The sequence below is a fragment of the Pleurodeles waltl genome, chromosome 5 (genome assembly GCF_031143425.1).
Source record: "Pleurodeles waltl isolate 20211129_DDA chromosome 5, aPleWal1.hap1.20221129, whole genome shotgun sequence".
Classification (NCBI taxonomy): Eukaryota; Metazoa; Chordata; class Amphibia; order Caudata; family Salamandridae; genus Pleurodeles; species Pleurodeles waltl.
The window spans coordinates 437,728,394-437,742,523 of NC_090444.1; the positions used below are offsets into that span (position 1 = coordinate 437,728,394).

The 14,130-nt window shown below is 43.6% G+C and overlaps 1 protein-coding gene across 7 annotated transcripts in view; it reads right to left on the reverse strand.

The window, feature by feature from the left end:
- The window catches only part of WDPCP (WD repeat containing planar cell polarity effector), a 2,103,513-nt gene that overhangs the window by 817,438 nt on the left and 1,271,945 nt on the right, over positions 1-14,130 (reverse strand). For all 7 annotated transcript variants that reach the window (XM_069234220.1, XM_069234221.1, XM_069234222.1 and 4 more), the window contains one exon: positions 6,745-6,868. In XM_069234220.1, coding sequence (XP_069090321.1) covers positions 6,745-6,868 — 124 coding nt within the window. The remainder of the gene's footprint in view (positions 1-6,744; positions 6,869-14,130) is intronic.

Below are 14,130 nucleotides of genomic sequence, written 5' to 3' on the forward strand. Positions count from 1 at the left end.
AGGGGAGCCCCCCACTCTCCAGACCCAGTCAGTAGCTCTTGGGCCAGGGGCCTGCTGCCGGTGCACAGTGCAGAGGCGGCCCCCTGGAGCTCAGGCCCACGCACCGCTGGGGCTGCCAAGGCTTTTTTATTTACTATTTGATTGTAGTCTTGAAAAATATGTGACTTTTTTTTAAAGCATGCAGTATGAAGGTAAGGCAAATAGCAATATATTGATAATTACTGACACTTGCAAAAGGTCAGTGCGTCAGTTTAAAAAACAAAAACAATAATAATTAATGGGTAAGGACTAGATGTACAAAGAATAGAAATAGCGATTACCAAATAGTGATTTTTTTGCAAATCGCTATTTGGTAATCGCTATTACTAATGTACAAAGAGATTAAGCTCCCAGTCCCTAAATAGCGATTTAGAGTGGGTTGCAAATAGACCCATCACATAAATATTAATAATGAAGGTCGCAATTTGTGACTCATTACGAATCGTTGCCATCACAGGGATGGTGGACCACCATGTCTGTGCTTGTTTTAAATAAAGCAACCTTAAAACGCAGATCATTTCCCTTAGAGGAAAATGGGATGTGTTCAAAAAGAAACAATTAAACAATTAAAGTTTCATTTTTTAAGAGTAGGCTGTGGTCTCCTGGACCACTGTTTGCTCTTAAAATATATATTTTTTCAGCCATTGTCAAAGGGGATAGGGTCCCTTTGGGACCCCGTCTCGTTTGTGAATGGATTACCACGAACTTTGGGTTTGCTGTAAAGTGCAAATGTTTTGCAACCACATTTTAGTTCATATCAATGAAATCGGTATTTGTAAGGGGTGCCCTAAACACGCCCCTTCCAAATACCGATTCACAAACCAAAATTCAGATTAAGTAACAGGTTAGCGAATTGCAATTTGTCCTTTGTGCATTTTGGAAATGCCTTTCTAAGTTCGCAAACGTTTGATTCAATGCAAAAAAGTTTTGCGCATCTAGCCCTTAATCTTTTGCAAGAGCTTGGTCCACTCCTGTTTCTTGCAACAAGCCTAGCATCCATGTAAGTGCTGGCACATAAATGGAATCTAGTGCAATATTTCAACGCAAATCCGCTGTTGTTCAGCGGTTATGGATGAGAGTGCAGAGGATAGGAATTTAGAGAAAGTCTCTGGAGATGTGAGGTACACCCTTAAATTGAAGGTGCAGCAGTTTCTATACAGCCCCCCACTCGCCAGCAAACTATTACAATTGTCTAGTTTACTGAGAATCAGAGATAACCAGTGTTTTGCCTGTCCTGTAATGAAAGGAATGTAAGTGGTGGTAGCACATACAGAACAATTAAAATAAAATGCTTTATCACTACATATAATAATAATTAAATGTCTCCTAGTGAATCATGGCCTCAGAAGCAAGTGCACCCAAGCAGCTCATTAAACAATCTAAGCACTATGTCTCCCAATCTCAATATGAGTACCAACTCAAACATCAGCTTTGTAAATGTTACTATGAATGCAGTTTTGTTCTCAATCACTAGCTTGTCCATTTCTGAAAGTACACATGCTATCAAAAACAAGTGTTCCATTTTGGATAAATAAACTTAATTCCCTCAAGCAAAACCTTTTGAAAAAGTTTGTTTGGTTACTTACCTTCCTAATGCTCTTTCTGGGAGAGACTAGCTGCAGTTTCCTCACCTTTTGAATATTCACTAGGGGTCAGACTGGAATTGTTTTTTTTTTCTTAGTACATCTGTGCCGGAAGGTGGCGCTGTGCAGCTCTGCACAGGCCCCAATCCACTCCAGTAATGATGTGCGGGGCCCATAAAAGCACTACTCCTGTGTGCTGATGTCAGTTTCTTTAGAGATTGTCTGCACCTCTAGACATGGAGCCCCAAAAGCAAAATTGATATATCCGAGTGCAGATTCCTAGACTTGGTATTTTATAAAGAGTTAGAATCCAATCTTAGAATGGGCAGGATGGCAGGACTTGCATCACATCTCTCAGTAGAAAGGAAGATCTAGTTCGCAAAAACAACTTATCGGGGAAAAATGTAGTGGATGAGCACATGGAGCCTGAAGCTCACTCACATGTCGTGCAGAGGTGATGGCAATCAGGAACACAGTTTTAACTGTGGGAAGCCTTAAAGGCCAGCTGTGGAGTGGTTTGAACAGAGTACACAATGAATAGGTAAGGACAAGATTGAGGTCCCACTTGGGCATCACAAATGGAGGCGGAGAAAACATGTTGTAACCCTCTCAAAAATCACATCACAACTGGTGACTTAAACAAAGAGGGCTGATCAGGCAACCGTAAAAAGGCCTAGACTGCCATAGGATAACCCTTAAATTGCCCATTGCAAGGCCTTGCCAGACGGGAGATAGAACAAATGATAAAACATCAAACAGTTTAGCCTGGAGGGGGTCAATCTGGTGAGTGCTGCACAAAGCCACAAATTTGTCCCAACAAAAGGCATATACAGTTTTTGTCAAGGGGCACCAGGCTGCCACAATTATATCAACCACCTCCGGGGGAAGGTCAAAAGTGTTCAGTTGCCACTGCTAAATTTCTACGCACAAAGATGGAGGTTTTGTAGGCCCAGGTGCAGAACCTGCCCTGTTGCTGTGACCTCAGGACCTCCCAAAGGGTCAGCCTGAACGGAGGACTTATGCTCAAGCCCAGAGATCTGGAAACCAAACTCTCTGTGCTCAATCTGAAGCAACTAGGATGACTATATCCTGATTTGCCCTGCTCTTCTTGAGAACTTGAGGCAGGAGTGGTATCAGCAGAAAGGCATACAGTAGTCCTGCGTTCCACTCGAGGTGGAACGCGTTGCAAGCGGAAAACACCTTGGAAACTCCAATGTGCAGAAATGCTGACATGTTCTTGGTGGAGCCGAACGGATCGAGCCAAGGCTTTCCTCCATTCGCAGAAGAGACCCTGCGCCAGCTCAGTGTAATTACCTCTCGTGATCTGCCAGGGTTTAAAGGCTGGGCTCGTCTGCCCTGTCATTCAATAATACTTCCATGTGGCTCACCGCCAGGAAGATTCCTTGTTGGTCCAGCCATTTCCAAAGGTGCAAGGCATCCTGGTTCAGGGTCTGTGAGTCCACCCGCACTGTTTGTTGCAGTATCACATGGCGGTGGTCTTGTCAATGAGCACCTGTACCAGCCTCCCTTCCATGGATGGCAGGATGGCTTTCAGCACCAAGCAGATGGCACTCAGCTCCAGAAGGCTGATGTGGAGCCGGGACTCTATCAGAGACCAGAGGCTTCTGAGCTACACCTCTCCTAGATGGCCATCCTATTTTTGAGTGATGCATCTATCACCACTATTGGTTCCAGATGGGGAGAGGAGCTGGGTCTGCTGCTGACCCCACTGGGGTTCAGCAACAACCACTACAGATCAATTGCAGTCTTCTCTGAAATCTGAACATGGTCAAAGAGGCCCCCTTGATTTTGGGCCCAATGAGACCTCAGATCCCATTTCAAAGCCCACAAATGCCACTTAGCGTGCTTGACCAGCAGGATGCAATCAATCCCAGCAGCCTAAGAGTTGACCTCACTGGGACCAAGGCTGAAAGATCGGGATCACAGACTGAACGTCTTGAAATCTCTTTCCTGTGGGAAGGAATGAAAATAAACCATGTCCAGAATGGCTCAGATGAAGGGGAGTGTCTGAGAAAGAAACAAATGTGACTTTGGCATGTTGATTGAGAAACCCAAAGTTAACAGAAGGATGGAGGTGGTTGACGACTACCTGCAGCGAGCCCACCTTCAACAGCAAGTCATTGGGGTAAGGGAAGACTAGCACCTATGACATGTGAAGGTGTGCTGCCACCACTGCCATCACTTTTGTGATCATCTAAGGAGCAATTGTGAGACCAAAGCGGAGCACAGCAAACTGAAAATGCTCCTCCCCCCTAATGAACCGCAGGTAGTGCCAATGGATCGGCAGTACTGAAACATGGAAATAGGTGTGCTGAGGATCCAATGCCAGCATCCAGTCTACTGGGTTGCAAGCAAACAAGGCCTGGGCCAGGGTGAGTATTTTTAACTTCTTCAGGAGGAAGGCATTGAAGGAAAATAGCGAGAAAAAAAAAGTCTGTGAGGGACAAGAAAAGCTCTGGATCCACGTTTAGAAGCATGAAAAGAAAGGAACTGACATCAGTGCACAGGAGAGGTGCTTTTACATGCGCCACACGTAGGATGACCAGGCGTCCCCGATTTGCCCGGACTGTCCTGGTTTTTCACTAGCTGCCCTGGCAGATTCTGGGAAATTTAGCTCATTTATGTTTTCCGAAGGAGAGAAAGGTAGCATCTGTTGGAAAAAAGCAAATTAATTAACAGACATAATGCAGGCTTAAACAATTGCATTTCATTTATGTTCTTAGTGGTTTTGCTGTAATACTACGCTGATGAGCGCTGTCATTCTATGCGCTCAGTTGAAGTAAAATTGTAGTCCTTCTTCCATTTTTGTTAAATGTCCCGGTTTTTGGCTTTAAACTTCTATTCACCCTACCCGTACGTCACTTCCAGAGCAGAACGTGTCAGTGCGGAGTAGGGTGGCGCAACCTTTTCATACGCAGAGTTACTATGAAAAAAGTTTCCGGATCTAGTCTGACACCTGGGGAATATTCAAATGGTGAGTAATCCGATGCTAGAAGTTTCTATCAGAACATAAGGTATTCATTTCCATCAAGTACTAAGCATCACATGACCGAGCTGCCTGTGATATACCAAGGACACCCAAAAGTACAACACAGCCATGATGAGCTCCATTATGCCATGGCTGCTATACTGCCAGGGAAGGACTCAAAAATATTAAGGTTGTCCACGCTATGGTTGGAATTGGCATCATTATGCTAGTGGTCAAACCACTATTCCAAAAACTCCAACAAAATTCCATGAATGATAATTATACCATTGCTACAACTGATCCAGGGATGCACTCCACAACGATAAGGATATCCTTTATATACCAAAATTAGGCAATCTTGTGTGTGGGGTGGGCAACATCATATCAAATAAACCCTATTGTCAAAGACACCCACCATAGGACAAGTATGGCCACCATTATGCCATTACCACCAAGATGCCAGAAAAAGACTCCCTAATGTCAAAAGTACTCACAATTTGCTAAGAGTGGCCATCGTTATTTCAAGGCCACTATCAATCCAGGGACAAACTTAAGATATCCATGATGACCACTGAATATAAATGTTGCCATTATGTCAGGGATGGACCTCATAATTCTAAAGATAACCAGAATATGTTTAGGATTATCTGTGGTGTGCTAGTGACAGGGAACATCATGCCAATAAGGCCCAAAATATGCCAGGGCAACCAATGTTAGTCTTGCCCTCCTACCCTGGATCACCTTCATAAACTTTAGGATGCTGACACTATGCAAAGAATGGTAACCAATACTGGCGAGCGGCGCCTCATCATGCGCACGGTGACCTCCATATACCTTGGACACTAGACGACGTGGGACACCACATGCACAAAAAACACAAAAAGGCAGACACAAATGATACACTATTACCGCTTGCTCCTGGGGCTGATATTTTGAATAGCTGTTAAACACACTCATCACATCTAACAGCACAGGGACTACAACACAGCCATACCGATATTGCTGCATGGCGACTCACTGTGTTGTAGGCCCTCTTGCTGTGAGAGTCTCCGTCTCCCTGACCTTTGGAGCGCACATCAACAGCATTTAGAGAGCAGGGGAGCTGAGGCTTTAATCCCAGCTCTATCGCAGCCCTTAAACTATGAGAGTGGGGTGACTCCCCACCAAAACCAGAAAGTGTGCACGTGATAGGATGCTGTGACCTCACATACATACTGAGAGTTGCCATTTAGAGGGTCCCTGCAAATCACAGCAACAATTCAAATGAGTATGCGTGAGGAGCCACAGCATCCTATCACGTGAGCCCACTTTGATTCTTTGTCCAGCAGCTTCTCCGGCAGCGCAGGAGTCAGCTGCAGAGGAATGTATCCTATCATAGTGACTAAATTACGAGCGGGGCTGTGTGCCAATGCATTAAGGGGCTACCTGCCAATACATGGCAATGCAATGTAAGAAATATACACTGTAAACCAGAATGGTTAAATAATATAAGATAGTTAAGGATGGAGTTAGAAGAGTAAATCTGAGGGATAAAGGGCATCGCCCCAAAGATGACTTAAAAGACACAAAGGCCCTGATTTAGACCTCGGCGGAGGACTACTCTGTCACAAACGTGATGAGAGCCTCCGCATTTTTTATTACAATTTCCATAGGATATTATGCACTTCTAGTAAGGCGGTACCACTTCTGTCACAGGTACCACCAAACTTTAAAGCAGGTCAACGTGATTTTCAATAGCTGTGATATTTCAGCACTTTACAAACTAGAGATTCCACAAGAGCTGTAAAATGTGTTTTATGTGAATGTGTAAAATTATGGTTCAAAGGCTGTCAGGTCATTTTGAAACTACTTCTGGTAAACTCTTCCAGCTGTCAGCGCTGGAGAAGAGCGTCATTCATCTCGGGTAAAGTGTGCTGCCTTTCTATCGCCTGAAATCTGGGACACCGTCGAATGTTATTGTATTGACGACAGAAGAGCACTGAAGTACACTTAAGGGAAACGAAGTGCCGATCTCATCAACATTAGTTGTTTTCCCCCCACGACAGGCGCACCACAGAAAACACAGCCTCAAACAAGAACTGCTTGTAAATGCGAGTGCTTGTAAACTCCGGCAAAGCTTTTTCTGTCAATCACCTGAGCAGATGGTGGAAGAACCGTCTTGCGTATCTGCTGATTGGGTCTCGGTACTCCAGCACAGTGGTGTCGGAAAGAGGTTTCGTTGGCGCGTAAAACGTTCCGAGACTCGCCTCCAGCTGAGCTGTGAAAGACAACAGATTGTAAACTGTGTGCTGCTTCGGGAGAGAGGGCAGGAGGGTAAGGGGGGCGGGGGTCATAAGGTTCTGAGTTTGAGGTTACACAAACACGCACAAAATACGAGCTCAATGTGAGAATGATAACATTCAAATGAGACATCTGATTTAATCTTAAATCAATACATTAGATTTAACTCGAGGAGTAACCCACAGTTCGAATAAAATAAGTGTCAAGAGCAAAAGAGTATAGGCCGAAGCAGGCACCTTTCATACGCTCATAATTAAAATAATGGCTCACTGGAGTGAAGCAGATGAATCGGGTTTTACCAGTAAAGGGCTGTCCCCAATTAACTTGGCTTATATTTTCTGCCACTTAAACAGAAAATAAATGGCACCGCTCGCCTGTAACTTATGGGTCATTAAGAAGGAACAGGAAGGCCCACAAACGCCTCAACTCGTAAGTGTGAATATGTATGTGCCGTCACACTTGGGTCAACAGAGTCTGACCAATCAAAAAACTCAGCAATGTATCCGTCGAGCGAATCTTGACAAGTCGCGTCACGGAAGGGGTCAAGGGATCCTCAAGACCCCCAATTACTTATATATATATATATTTGGGGAGAGGTGTGTGTGGGGGCCACGTTCTAAAGTGATTTCTGCTCCCAGGACCCCGCCCTCCCAATCTCACCAGGTGCTGCTGCATGAGTGAAGGAGAGCATGAAGATGGGGGGGGTGCTGCGATGTACCCTACACTTTTCGGTGTGTCCTCCCACTCCCCATTATCGAGGGCACATGCATGCACTCCTTCTCTCATGGAGCGAGCAAGATGAAGCCAGCTGCCACACCGGCATGGACTGCTAGTCGGGCGGGGAGCCGGCTGCGCACCCTAGAACTGGGGTCCTGCTGCCATTAGTAAAAAAACAGAAGACACTATGGGTGTCCAGGGTAAAACCGGGGAACCCAAACCGGAAGAAGCATCTTGGCACAGCAGCACAGGAGTTGGCTCCCCATGCTGCCACTAGCTTACAAAAGAAAAACAGAAGAACTAGTAGCCCCAGGGTGGGGCTCACCAGTGTATTGTCCCCGCATGCTTACCAGCCAATGACTACACCACACACGGAGCTATAAATCACACGTCTTTATTCTTCATCATGTACCTGTGAACTGCCACATTCTAAACCAAGCTTTCATTACATTCTATTCTACAGATTATGTCACTCTGATACAGAGCCCATTAGGACCATGAAAGGTTCCATTTTAAAACATGCAAGACACTACATCGCCCTCTCTGTTAAATGAAAAATTAAAAATTTTTGAAAATCAGTAGACATACACATATAAATATATGTAGAAATGTACAACTATATCTCTTAGAGCAATCTTTATCACACTTTGATCATACGACCTAATCTAGTTGCTGGAAGCTGTCATCTTCAATGCCGGGAATAACTATAGTTGGTAAAGAGTCAGCAGCAGTAGGTGAATTTTCAAAGTAGGTCTTTCTATCACATTTCGAATTGAAGACAGATGAAACACACCCCTAAAGTGAGAAAAGCCTCTGGTATCAGACTTCCCATGGCGCTGGGCAGTCATCATATGTCCCTTGATAGACATCACTTGGAGAGGTTCAGCATCATAGGGAGAATCAAATGTTCTTTTGGGCATCTGTTGGGCGATCACCAAATCTGCTTTTCTAAACAAGATGTCCTTTGCATGTCACCTCCTGTCTGCATAAGCCTTCATTTTCTGCTTGTTAACCAAGTCCCCTGTACAAATCATATTTTCCCTTTTGTCTCTTTTGGTGGTCCATTGAGGTAACTTGAATGTCATTGCTCTTCCAAACATCAAAGTCACAGGACTTTGGTCGAGTGAGGTGTTGAACGATAAGCTTGTAATGTAGAATTCAATACTGTTTTCAAACTGAGCTTCTCAAGATTTGCATGCTGAACTGCTTTCTTTAGTGTGCTCATAAAATGCACAACAAATCCATTGACTTGCGGCCATAAAGGTGTACTCTTTTGATGCTTGATGTTCAGATGCTCCAAGAACTCTTTAAAATTATTTACTATTAAAGGAAGGGCCACTATCAGACTTAACAGTGGCTGGGATACCCCATGTCACAAATATGTGATCTAGTTTTTCGATAACTCACTCGTGAGTTGGGGATGAGACACTTTCAACCAAAGGAAAATGTGACTATTCATCTACAATCACCATTAGATGATGTCCATTATCAAGAGGACCAAATAAACCAATGGCTATTCTCTCCTATGCATGTCTAAGGAGTTCGGACATTTTCAGAATTTGTTGAGCAACATAGGCTGACAGCCAATTGTCCATGTGACAGGCCTTGAGGTCCTTTTCAACCCTTTCCTCTAGGTATGGAAAGCAAACTCGGTCTCAGAGAGCTCTTTGTGTGGCAACTATACCAGGATGTCCCCCTAGAGCCCAGGGATGTGGAATTCCTATCAAGGGCAACAAGTTTTTATGTTTACTTTGTCCTTGGGACAAGTAGGCCCGACCCTCTGCAGCACAAACCCTTTGGCTGCCTGTTTACAGAGAGTGGAACTCTCTGTAGTTGAGGTAATGTGTTTCCAAAAGATAATGCTGTTCGAACTTGTATTTATGGTTCATTATTTGAAATCCTTCATTATTAGGGTGAGTGCTGTAAATAAATGTTTTAAGGTCACACTTCACTACTGACGTTGGTTCCAGTACAAAAAAACAAAAAGTGTATACACATGTTTGAAAAGTTTAGGCTATGAGGCTAAGTATAATGCTCCCAGAATGCTCTCTGATTAGATGCAAATGAAGTGTCATTTAGTAAAATGTGTTGGTGCATGCTAGTATTTCCCAAAAATATTTCTAATGGAAAATCAGTGTAATCATTTTCAACACGATTATGGGAAGCATGAAAATAAACAAACACTGACAAAGCCAACTGATCTGACATATTTTTATAAGTCTTTTAGTTTCGTCAATGCGTGTCTTGTTTTGACATGGCTTTTGTAACACTTTATTGTTGTGGGAGCTATCAGGCCCTCAACACTGTAACAAACACTGGCAAAAAAAAAACCAAAACATTTTTGAACTCTAAAAGCACACGTTGCCACCAGTGGCATAACAAAGGCCCCGCAGCCGCCCTCCTGGGAGCCTCTTCAGCACAGCACCTGGCCTGAGTGAGTCTGGAGAGGGGGCTCCTCCATGTTCTTTTCAAAGGGGCACCCTCCAGTTTCGTTACGTCACTGATTGCCACTGTAGTTCCTGACACTGAACAAAACTACTTTGTGTGCCAATATGCTCCTTGTGGAAGAGCAGAATGCGATCGCTCACAGTAAAGCCAGCCGAAAGAGAGAGAAATAGAAGTTTAATAAAAAACAAAATGTTTTGTTAACACCAGACCTAATTAGGGACCAAGACCCACATGTAGGTAGCTTTTTGCATGTGGCAAACAGCGACTTTCGCCGTTTGTGGCGTGCAAAAAGCACATTGCGATGCACAAACCCAGTTTTGCGATTCGGTAACCTGGTTACCGAATCGCAAAATAGGTTTGCGACTCGCAATTAGGAAGGGGTGTTCCCTTCCTAATTGCGACTCGCAGTGCAATGTAGGATTGTTTTGTGACCGCGGGCGCAAACCAATCGCAGTTTGCACCCATTTCAAATGGGTGCTAACACTTTCGCTAAAGGGAAGGGGTCCCCATGGGACCCCTTCCCCATTGTGAATGTCACTGTAAACATTTTTTCAGAGCAAGCAGTGGTCCTGCGGACCACTGCCTGCTCTGAATAAATGAAACGAAAACGTTTCATTTTTCGTTTTTGTAATGCATCTCGTTTTCCTTTAAGGAAAACGGACTGCATTACAAAAAAAACAAAAAAACTGCTTTATTTAAAAGCAGTCACAGACATGGTGGTCTGCTGTCTCCAGCAGGACACTATTCGTGAGGGGGTCGCAAATTGCGACCCACCTCATGATTATTCATGAGGTGGGCATTTGCGAAGCCCTTGCGAATCACAGATGGTGTCAGGGACACCATCCTACATTCGGATTTTTGACTCGCAAATTGCGAGTCTCTCTGACTCGCAATTTGCGGGTCGCAAATCTGAACCTACTGACATGTGGCCCCAAATTCTTAAAGAAAGTCACAAAAGTGCACCCATGGTATATGTCGTACCCCTATAAAATATTTGTGAACTGTATTTTAGCATGGGTAAATACGATGTGTAGATTTGCTCATGTGAAAATCTATTGAGCATTTGCAAGTTCATTTTCCCTCCAGCCACTTTCTTCCCAACCCTGGAAGAAGTTCTAATTCTGCCATTGTCAGGAGTAAATGTCCAACCTTTCTTATTATGGGAAAATATTAGAGAGAAGCTGGTGAAAATCTTTAAACATGCAGGTTAGTAGGTTTGCAGACTCAAAGGCATTCCAGCCCTGGAACTATTGCTTACTGCTTCCTCCAGCCCCAGTATGCAGATCTGCAGAAAGGTGGAAAAATAAGGAAATTGCTACAGTAGGGATTGAAACTGCACGTATTCAAGCCCTACTAAGGTAGTAGCCCTGGCATAATCAGAGACGCTATTATCAGAGCTCTTACATAATGAGATTGCTGCCATAATTTGTCGCCACACTACATGGCACCAAAGGGACAAGTAGATCTTTTTATAGGACAAGTAGATTTGAGAAGCAACCTGTCCCCTGGACAAGTAGATATTTTAATAAATTCCACACCCCTGGAGCCACTTCAATCTCTTTCTGTCGCAGGCTCTGCGGAATCAGGATTCTCGACCCTCTTAATATAGTTCCTTCTTGAGTTATGGACAATTCATCTTTGAAATTTTTGTATTTTTGATATTCACCATCATTGAGAGGTCGAATGTGTTTGTTCCACGACTGATGTATAATTATTTCTTAACTTCAGAAGGTTACTATCGCGGCAGTCACAATCTGGGCTAATGATACAGCCGCTCGCGTACCTGACTTGACAATGAAATTAATGTAGGCCTCAGCTGTCTTCAATGGAGTACCATGACCGTGTATAGACACTCTCAAAAGCAGTTAGTAGGATTCTGATCCTTTCCTGGACGATGCATAATTGTACTCTTGTAATCACAGCCCCCATCATTCAATGTGAGGAGACATCTTGGCTCTTGGATTGCCAAAGATGGCCAGCGACGCTTGTTGATCAGTTACCAGCCTGAAAGGCTTTCCGTACAGGACTACTTGGAAATGTTAACAAGCCCATAACACAGCCAAATTTCTTTCTCAGGTTGTGAGTAAGCACATTCTGTTTGGGTCAAACTTCTACTATCATAGGCCACAATATATCGTCTAGTATTTGGGCGTCCAATCTGCTGTGCAAGGATAGCGCCTAACCTGAGTGGGCTGGTGTTGATCACAACCTCTGTATGAAGTTCTGAGTTAAAGTATGCCATTTCAGTAGCATTTTCAATGGCATGCTTCCTTCTTTTGAATCTTTTCCCACATTCTTATGACCATTGAAATGAAATATTTTTCTTTGTCAACTCTCGTAGTGGAGCACTCACAGTGGCAAAGTCTTGTCTATATCCAGAACAGTAACTGGCCATGCCAAAAAAACAGAACATACCCCTGAGACATCTTGTGGGTGCTCATCATTTGACGGGGTTTGTACTTTAGCAGGACCAGGCATCACACCCCATCAGAACAGATATGACCAAAGAATTTCAGTTTTGTCCTGTCAGACTCCTAGTTGTCTGCATTCAGAGTAAAACCTGCATCACTGAGTAATTGACATACTTGTGTGAGAGCTTCATTGTGCTCCTTCCTTGTAGTTCCAAAAACTAAAATATGTCATTGTTGCAACTGAATGAATTCGCAATAGGCTATATGTTACGTTTAATAACATCTTGGAAAAGTCCTGCACCCAATGACACACCAAAACAAAATCTCTTGTATCTAAACAAACAAACATGTGTAGAAAAGGTTGCAGTGTACCTGTAGCTTTCTTCAAGTTTTAACTGATGATAACCTTTATTCAAATTAGGTCGAGAAAAGATCTTGGCCCCATTCCATTGCATTATCATGTCAGCAATGTGCGATCCTGGATGTTATTCTCGTTCAATTGCTTTGCTTGCCTGACGCATGTCAACACCTATGTTCACGGCTCCGTCATTGTCCTTTTTTTGGCACTACTACAATGGGAGAAACCCATGGTGTTGGATTAGTGGAACGCTCAATAAGGTCATGCTTAACTAATGATTCAAGTTCTTTTTCAACAGCTTCTAGTAAATGAAAAGCAACTCGTGCAGTTTTACTTTGACAGTCTTTAGCTTTCCTAAACCATGAACCAATGAAGGGAAGTGACTTACTATTTAGTGATAAGCCTTCATATTGTAATTCACAGAAATCAGTCCCATATCAGCAGCTGTGTTGAAAATGAGCAAACAGGCACTTCAGGCTGAACCTTCAAGCACACGGATTGGAACTTGTACCTTTGTTTTCTTAAGCTTTACTATCACTACAAATGAACCTTGACTCTTTACGGGCTTCACTGCAACCCAAGTATACACTTTGGTCATCTACGGCATGAGCCGCAGTAATTGAGACAGTTCACTGCATATCTCTTCAAGCACCATGTTTATCGATGTACCACTGACAAAAATAAAAGGTCTCAATCATTTTTTTTTTTTCAATGTAATCTTTGGACAGTGTTTGTGTTATCTGGCTGCTTTTGCATGCCAACTTTTCTTTGACCTTCAGTTTTCTTACATGGGACCAGTCTGCCAAGCACCTTTCTCTGAAGTAAACATCAACATGACACAATCACTTTCTTCACTTTTACCTATTATTGAGGCGGAGGTACTGTTTGACAATGATTTCGATGACAATCAACTTTGCTTAGTATCCATTTGCCTCAACTGATGTCGCCATTTGGCCTTGTGGAAGTGCGTCAAACTTTGGTTCTGGAACGTTCTGGTGGTCACTTGGTCTTCGCGCCATGATGCACTTACTTCTACCTTCACTCTAAACACTGTCACAAAATGGCTTTCTTTCCCGCAGCCTTCACATATCTGTCCAGAGACGGGACACTTTCCCTCATGTGGAAACAAAAATCCACATCTAAAACACAACTACTTTTTACTTGTAGACATAACTTTGCGTCCTTCAGTTTTTTGCTCCAGATTACTTTTCACACACGACTTACTTGCTCTGGGGACCTCTGGCCTCCATGTCAGCAGCTTGTCTTTCACCATTTTTCCTCAGCTCTGGCAACCATCAACACTCA